Genomic DNA, 8,442 nt, shown 5'->3' with positions numbered 1-8,442 from the left:
GGCCCACTGGTCGGTTGCCCCTGGTCGGTCGCCCCTGGGGTGGGCGACAGGGTCCTGTCGCCCGTGGGGGGGGCGACAGGCCCCCTCTTTTTTTTTTCTCCAGGGACTTTGTTGCAAATTTGAAGAAGAAAAAAATTACATTTGAGCCCTGTCGCCCCCCATAGGGCGACCGGGGTATATTTTTGAAATTTTCCAAAACGGACATATATTTTTGAAATTTTAATTTTTTTAAATATAAAAAAGAAAAAACCGCCGCGGGGCCGAGGTGGCGGGGCGAGGCCCACTCGACGTGAGGAAGAAAACGAGGCATAAATGAAATAAAAAAAATTGAGTTACTGTTATTAATAGTGTGAATGAAATTGGCGTCCATCCGTGCAAATTCCTCTGACCAAACATACTCGGTCGAGACCAAACCAAACACATGCTGTCCGAAGACCATGCGATTTTGAATTTTGCAGGAAAATTTAGATAATCTCCGAGAACTCATTTGTGCTGATGACGGTTCGCGTACGCCTTCTCCACCTTCCTGAAAGCCTCTAACAAAAATACTAGAGGGGAAAACGACAACATCCCAAAACAAAAAATAACTGGAGTTCTTAATCTTATTATCTCAAGGGAACATATCAGATGCAAGGTTTGCACCTGATATGTTCTTATCTCAAACCCCCTCCCCTCACACGAATTCCCTCGTGGATCCATTGTCCTCTTTCCACACATCCACTCTCCCCAACCACCACTTGTCGAGAAATAATATCAACCATTCCACCTCTAATCGCCATTAAATCATCTAATTAATACTACTATTTAAGGTGTAGAGCAAGAATGATTAGCAAACGAATTTAAGACTCAGTCAAATCATATCATCTGTGTGCAAAGAGAGCAAGTTACTGTGCTGATCAAAGGAAGTCACGTGCCCCAGCAGTCAAAAGTCAAAACCACCGAAATTCCCAACATGACAAGGGAAAGGGCATTACTCTATAATATATATATATATAAGAAAAAGTTATATAGATAAAAAGAATCAACATATCATCCTATAACCACTCGAATATACAGAAACCTCACAACATTGTCTGCCCAGTTCAAACTCTCAAGATCTGCACGACCAACCCACGCTCAACCCATCAGCAAGTATCGATATATAAACAATAGTTGTTAGAAGTGGAAAGAGACCCCCAAACCGATGAAATTCAACAACACAGCACTTAAATAGATTGTCTACATTGACGGCCAATAAGCCTGCATTGCTCTGGAAGCAGGGAGCAGAGTACCTGTCCCTTGACACGACAAAGCTCACCATCTATACCACAGCCATTGTGTGTGTTTGGACCAGGTTTAAGCTTAACCGACTTCACCTGTATCAATGTCAGATCAGCATTAAGATTAAATCAGCATTCTTCTTAGGAAATAAACAGAATATGTGTCAAAAAAAATGCAGCAGCTGCTTTCATAAGCTAATGCTCATGTGACATAGAGCATGTAAATGAACACAACAGACCTAACAACATGCAATCATCAGAAGCTACATAAGTAACAACAACAAACCAATCTGTGTTTGAGGTCTCAAATAATCAAGGTCAACAAGCGCTGGAGATACAACTTACAGCTTTATTAACAGGCTCAATAGTTTTATTTGGGACATGTTGATCATAAGAATATTTTTTCCTCTAAAAAGTAAGGAAAACATACATTTAGAAAGGAAGATATGCCTTCTTAGAATGCATAAGAACATGCTCATGTTGATGCAAAACAGTATGACATGTATTTAGTTTAAAGTTCTTCAGAGTCCCCAAGTAGATAATGCCATAAGATTAGCCTTACCTCTATGCAATATATTTTTCTTCAAAAAGTCAAAAGAAAGGTACTAGACTATGGCAAGAAATAGGGAGAAATGGACAATAGCTTGAGCAAAGAGTGAAGTTAAGATACCTTTACATATTCCACATAGGGCAAAGAAAGATGGCGACCGAATTGCAGAAGTATGAAAAATCTCAGCAACTTCCATCTTCCCTTTCCGGCAACTAAAAGTAAGTCCAAACTGTTGTCATCATGGGTTGCTTTCGGTGCAACAACCTGTGAACTCAAACTTTGCACTGTCTTGCACGAGTGATTGCATACAAGGACACCAAGAAAATGCCCTTTCCTAATTACCCATTTCTCATCCAAATTTGGCACAAGTTCCATTGGTGGTCCGAATTCCCTGTCCTCTGGTGGTCCAGGAAGTTCAATGGGGTGGTCAGGCTCCCAAGTTAGCTCACTGTCCCATTTTGGACCTGTGTCCCACTTTGGTTCAGAGTCCCAAATAGGTCCTGGATCTGATATTGTTGAGGAAATGTCTTCCTTGTCGTGCATTGATGAGGCTGCCCAAGACAACCGTGTGTCATTAGTAGATGTCACACCAACTGAATTTCTCTCGGTCCTTGCTTTGGACCTGGTTCTTGGCCAGAATGATCCATGGTGTGGTTGGGGACGTAGCACTTCTTCAGGTTCTGAAACAATATTACTTCTGCCCAGAGACAAGCGTTTTGCTTTTGGATCAAGACCACGTACGTAGTCTGACGGTTCAGTGCTTGCCACTGTACTACCTGATGTATCAACATCCCCAAGTGACATCCGACTTGGAGTCATAATAGAATCAATACTGGACAAACTAGAGGCCCGTGGAATTCCTTCTCGCTTTGATCTGCTGTGCATTACATCACCATAGACATTGGACAAGTTTGTTTTGTCTTTATCTGTGCCTTTTCCATTTGCGGCCATGTCCTTCGACGAAGGAAGATATTCTAACTCATAGAAGTAGCTAGGCAAACACAAAAATTTCAGGACTCCAGCCACGAAATATCGAAGAGGACCAAGTTTCTTTTGATATTTCTCAGAAAGTTCCAGGACTGCAGCAAAGTGATAAGAAAAATTTTCAGCTCACGTCTCAACATCCATCAATTTCAGTGATGCAATGAGCTTCGGTCAATTCAGATAAAGATTTTTTCTAGAAATTAAAAAATAAAAAATTACGAATGTACTATCATCTGGAAAGGCATAAGAATAGATATAAGTAATAATGTGCAGGTAATTCGTTTATAAAACTTTATATCATGCAATAAATAAAAGAAACCTAATTCACATCACGATTAGCAACTGCATGTTGTCAACACAGATATTATTTACGATATGGAATTAGAATGATAAGATCAGTAGAAATGCAGCTCAGAGCCTACAACATATTCCATGACAGGCGTGCTTAGCTAATTTAATATGATGTTACACCCAAGAGTTTCCTCTAGTAGTTTTTTTCCCCCCTGAGACCAGTTTCCTCTAGTAGTTGATAACACAATAGTTTCCCAAACTAAATTGCAAAGGGATGACTGGATCACCACAGTGAAGTGCAAGCCCCATCCTAGTATTTATTTAAGGCACATGAAATTTCATGGTATTCTTCAAAATCGGCATGGCATCTAACCAGCAAATCAGTTACATGCCTCTGAAAAATCAGAACTAAAAACGTTGAAATGAAATAAATATAATGACTTAGATATGAGGTTACCATCACTAACAAAACCATAGTATGAAACAGTTGAGCCAAAGTGTATTTGCCCAGATTGAATCCACTCGACAGCCAAGATATCGAGAGGTGTACACCCACCCTGTTACGAAGAAATTCTCATGAGAACAGGATTTAGTGACAGCCTTATTTTAACAAAATCAAAGTATGGAAAATAATACTGCTGGAACTCTCCTCATATAGTAAGTCACAATTAAACCCTATAGTAACGATAGTAATGGGGTCTTTGAGAAAAAAAGAAGAAACTAATTATACCTTAACAATTAATAATGATGCGGAAATAGGATCTCTAACCCCTAAAACAGTCCAGACGAGTGAGTTGTCAGAGCCTGCAGGAATTATTCCAACTGGAATCGATACAGCTTCTGTTCTATCACTTCTAAGCAGAAGACCATTAAGCACCTGTAGAGCTATAAATGATGAGGTAGCAAATAAGATAATTATTACTAACCAACTATAATACAAACAACAAGGTCGAACCTCGTTTACAATTCCATCCCCACCCACACACACAACTCCTGCAAAAAAAAAATATTCAAGATACCATTAGACAAGTTAAGATGGTTGCCTCAACCTTAGAACAAGCTAAATTACATATCTATATGTTTAATGTTCATACCATTAGGGCATGTGCTGAAATCAAAAGTAGATATAAGAGATTTTGCATGGCCAGCATGAGTAGTTTTAACTACTTCCATCTGAAAGCCTGCAAGCTACATCAAGTTTATCACTCAATTAGTAGTAGCTAAAATTGTTAGCAAAAGTATGTATCAGTAAAGCATAACGATATGCATAACACAAGCTAGTATATTAAACATGGCATAGAAAATAAGTGTTGATAAAGACAACATTTTAGGTTCCTTCTCAAGAGGCAATGGTGCCACACAGGCAATTGAAACAGGCTACTGCGCTTTTTTTCATCTAAAACAGTAAGTTGCTACTGTAATACCAGAGGAGGGAGACTAAATGGTCACTACATAATGAAACAAACACAACTTTTTACTCTAGTCCCGGAGCTGCAACCATTATTTCAGTTGCTTACTAACAGAGTCATATAAGGATGAGGAGATTAGAATTCATAGATCCGGTCTCATATATTTTCAATGACACCAAGAAACAGAAGATCTGTATGGTTTTTCAGTTTACACATGTACAGATTGAAATCATACAAATTATCCAACAAGTTTGCATTCAAACCATGAAAAAGTATATCCAGAGCTATGCAATTTCAAGATGGAAGAGAACATTCAGTAAGAAGGTAAGTAAAGAATGATCAAAATGAAGTCTCAGGAAGAAACACTATCAGAAAAATAGTAGAACATCGCTACTCAAATAACCAGTTGTTTATACATTTGCATTAATGTAGACATCAAAAGTACCTTAAACATAGGTTCTGCATTCTCATGGAAAACTTTACTTGATCTACCATGTCCAGATCGAGGGTTCAATATAACAAGTACTCTTTGTGGAGGTTTGCATTTAATCGGTGGCTGGTCAAATAAAGACTCACTGAGGGGGTTGACTGAGTCTTGATTGATACTAGACGCTCCAGGGCGAGGTAGTAAATTAACATATATGTTTTGTTCAGCAAAGCATGTCACCCACAAAATGGCCTCGTCTAAGGTAGAGGCTATAAAGCAGAAGTCTTTCGGAACTCTGCGTGTCTTTCCAAATAAAGACTTTTTAGTTGGGTATGCATGCACTGTAAAATGTTTGGCTCCAGAATGATATGATACCTGCCAAAACATGAACAGAGCACAAAATATCAGCAAAGTGATCCAGCAGAGCCAATTAATAATACAAACATCTCATCATCTGAACTTACAGAGACAACATCCTCCAGGAGTACAGAGGAGCCCCAGATCAGAGCTTTACTTGTGAGTCTAGCATCAACCGCATCAGCTTTCCCATTTGCTGATAACTGATTATCGCTTGTGCTTTTGTTTTTCTTATCAAAAATTAACTTTCCAGCATACACTTCGTAACCTAGAAAATTGGACCTTTCATCAATTTTGTGGTCATGGTTTTTTCCTTTTTTGGCATCTTTGTCGTCAATAGCCAAGTGCTTCTGCCTTGAAGATCTCGTTTTGCTTCTTTTCTCCTGAGTACTGGGCGAAGAATGTTGTCCAGCTGACTTTTGAGAACGCCTGCTACTAGAACGGCGGCTAGATTTCTGGGATGAGCTTCTTGAAGTAAGATTTTCAAGCTCAGTTCCATCCATTTCTGTCTGTTAGACAGCACTTCAGAACATAGGTCTTGGCAATGAATTCTATACCGCTCCAGGGATGGATGAGGCATCACGGCTCCAAAGCCATATGAGAATGTCAGTATAATTAAGTAAACTGCAATGGAAGGAAACAGTCATAGTAAGGAAATCTTTGGTGCATATAGTGAGCAATTGTTGAGACTTCAGAGGAAGTGAGCTGCTATGAGTCTCATTCCCATAAAAAAACAAGGGTAGAAATATAAATGCGAGCTCCTTGACCAATCGCATTGCTGAAGCACATTCAGCCAAACAAAAAAAAATGTTTTGAACATCTATAGGAGCAATTTCGTGTCAATAGTCAATACTAGCTTTTGGCATATAAGCGTGCACCCCCAATGGTTTCCCATGCAAATGGACCTCAGCATGCATATTCCTGCTCCAAGTATCATATCAATCTTAATCTATGTATAATCTTGTCACAACAGTCAAGCAAGCTAGTTACACTTAGCTTTTCAACTGTAAATTGGCAGGAATTGATCTACGGGTTAGATGCATCCCCTTTTTTTCCCTGCAGCCTAGTCCTTTTTTTTTCGGAAAACGCAGGAGAGCTGCACATCATTATATTAAGAAGGAGGGGGTAGGAAACCCCAGGTGATACAGTTTAGGGCCTGTACCAACCCAAACAAGGAAAAAACCCGAAAAACTATTACAAAAACACTACAAAGCGGGGCCTGACCAACTAGGGCTAAGAACTAGAACTTATGCCACATGAGATCCGAGGGCGAGGAGGTGTGACACTCCTCGAGCCCCGGCAAAAGACCACTGATGCAGTTCTTCCCTGATACCCAAAATAACACAAGAGACACTAGGTGTAATCCCGTCGAAGACACAGCGGTTGCGGTGCTTCCAGATGGTCCATGCTCCCAAAATAAATAAGGAGTCCAATCCTTTTTTAACTAGACCATCAACTTTAGTATCGACATCCATCCACCACTCGAAGAAGGATAGATTGTTCTGTGGGGCCAAGGTTTGCAGGTTGAACACCTGCAGCCTAGTCCTTGAATACCAACATCAAGAATTCAAGAAGGGGCATCAAAAAAGCAATGCTGCTGAACTATTATCAGGGGAATCATCCCGCCTACACAAACGTTCTAGGAAGATGAAACCATGTCATCAAACATAAGTGGTACAGCATATGATATCAAAGGTAGCTTCAATCCACAAAACATAAGGCCTTGGATGCTAACACCAAGCATTTGTCCAACACATATGAGTATGCGCACTATCAAAGTATCAAATGATAAGTACGAAGCATTTTTCCAACACATATGAGTATGCGCACTATCAAATGATAAGTTAACGGTAAACAGTATACCTGGGACTGTATCAACACGACTACTAGTGACACAGCGCGTCCCCGCGTAACAAAAGGTCGTTCCCCATTTGTTACTCCATCCAGGCACAGGGGACGCGCAAAACTAACAATCGCAGCACACACACACCAGCCACCTGCGAACTATGGACGCCAGATCTCGCCCGACACAGTTCAAAATGCCACGCGCGCAGCTCACCGGAGTCGCTAATCGCAGAGCACCGAGTCCCAGACAAACTCGAAGCAAGGAGCAGGAGGGAAACAGAAGCAGAAAACACGACGAGAGTCATCACCAACCAACCGCACCAAACACGAAGATTCCGCCGCAAGGAAAGCACCAGCTGGATCGAAGCCTCGCGCGGGGACGTACCGAATCGAGCCCCGCGCCCGGCGGGCGATCGGATCCGGCGATCGAGCCTGGCGGGCGGGCGGGCGCGCCTCCTGGACCCGGAGCGCCGCCTCAGCGGCCGGCGGCGGCGGCGGCGGGAGCTGGAGAGATACTTGCGGGGGGGTTGTGGTGCGCGAGGAAGGGGGCCGGCCCGCGCGCGACGCGGTGGCGACTGGCGACAGGGGAGCAGGGGGTGTCAGGCCAGGGCGTGCGCCGATTCGGTGGGTTTTAGCGAGGAAAAGGAGCGGGGGGGGGGGGGGGGGGGGGGGGGGGGGGGGGGATGGCGTGCCGGACACGAGGCGGCGCCCCCCGGCTGTTGGGGGGTTGGAGGGAGGACGGTGCGGTGCGGTGGGACGGGGAGGGGGAGGACGGACCCGGAGAAGGGAGAGAGATGGGGACGGTGAGAGCTGGTGGGTTCAGTGCTGGTGGCGGCGCACGTCCGCTTGCTCTGTTTTTTCTTTTTCTTGCCCGTCTCCGCTGTGGGTTTCGTACGCCTCGTCCTGGGGTTTACGCGGACGCTGCGTGCGCTCGCGTCTGGGGCTCTGGGCGCGCGGCGGTGCTCTGGGTGGGCTAAACCGCGACGTGCCGGCGTGGTAGGCTGTTGACGCCGACTTGCCCCGCCCGCCGCTGCCGCCCACCGCAAAGGTTTGACGAGGACCGCGAAGCGAAAACGGTGGCTGAGACTTTGGAAATGCGTGGCTTGGGTGTGCACGACAAAAAGGTGCGAACTGCGAATAGATTTTTTTTAAAAAAGATGCGAATTGATTTTCCCCACTAGTAGAAGGCTAGAGAACGACACGTTGATACGGTGATCGGGCGAGCGGGCGAGACCTTTTGCCCCGGCGAAGATCGTGGCCGAGAACTCGCAGTCGCAAGAATGGAAGAACATTTTCAGCTTGACGTAGGAGTACGCGGTG

At 43.5% G+C, this 8,442-nt stretch overlaps 1 protein-coding gene across 7 annotated transcripts; it reads right to left on the bottom strand.

The window, feature by feature from the left end:
- Positions 1–970: 970 nt before the first annotated feature.
- LOC120641389 (sphingoid long-chain bases kinase 1-like) lies at positions 971–7,768 on the bottom strand. Of its 7 annotated transcripts, XM_039917484.1 has the most exons (9): positions 7,508–7,768; positions 5,385–5,901; positions 4,939–5,295; positions 4,179–4,272; positions 4,040–4,077; positions 3,815–3,961; positions 3,542–3,641; positions 1,930–2,888; positions 971–1,355 (listed from the first exon to the last, which is right to left on the bottom strand). In XM_039917484.1, the coding sequence occupies exons 2-9, from the start codon at positions 5,778–5,780 to the stop codon at positions 1,206–1,208; spliced, it is 2,241 nt and encodes a 746-aa protein (XP_039773418.1). In that variant the 5' UTR covers positions 5,781–5,901; positions 7,508–7,768; the 3' UTR covers positions 971–1,205. The 7 variants fall into 7 exon arrangements, with proteins under 7 accessions (XP_039773418.1, XP_039773412.1, XP_039773413.1 ...); XM_039917478.1 differs by having other exon boundaries at positions 3,815–4,077; positions 7,508–7,761; XM_039917479.1 differs by having other exon boundaries at positions 3,815–4,077; positions 7,435–7,756.
- Between the last annotated feature and the right edge of the window lie 674 nt (positions 7,769–8,442).

The sequence above is a fragment of the Panicum virgatum genome, chromosome 7K, assembly GCF_016808335.1.
Source record: "Panicum virgatum strain AP13 chromosome 7K, P.virgatum_v5, whole genome shotgun sequence".
NCBI classification, from domain to species: Eukaryota; Viridiplantae; Streptophyta; class Magnoliopsida; order Poales; family Poaceae; genus Panicum; species Panicum virgatum.
Note: the sequence above shows the minus strand (reverse complement) of the source record. Positions and strands in the feature narration are given on the sequence as shown.

What these genes read in the sequence shown, in the direction of transcription:
- LOC120641389 (XM_039917478.1), bottom strand. Translation starts at nt 5,780, where the DNA reads ATGGATGGAACTGAGCTTGAAAATCTTACTTCAAGAAGCTCATCCCAG. An exon ending in TTTCAGCACATGCCCTAATG is followed by an intron (nt 4,078 to 4,178) that starts GTATGAACATTA and finishes TTTTTTTTGCAG; the next exon opens with GAGTTGTGTGTGTGGGTGGG. An exon ending in CTATGGTTTTGTTAGTGATG is followed by an intron (nt 2,889 to 3,541) that starts GTAACCTCATAT and finishes ACTTTGCTGCAG; the next exon opens with TCCTGGAACTTTCTGAGAAA.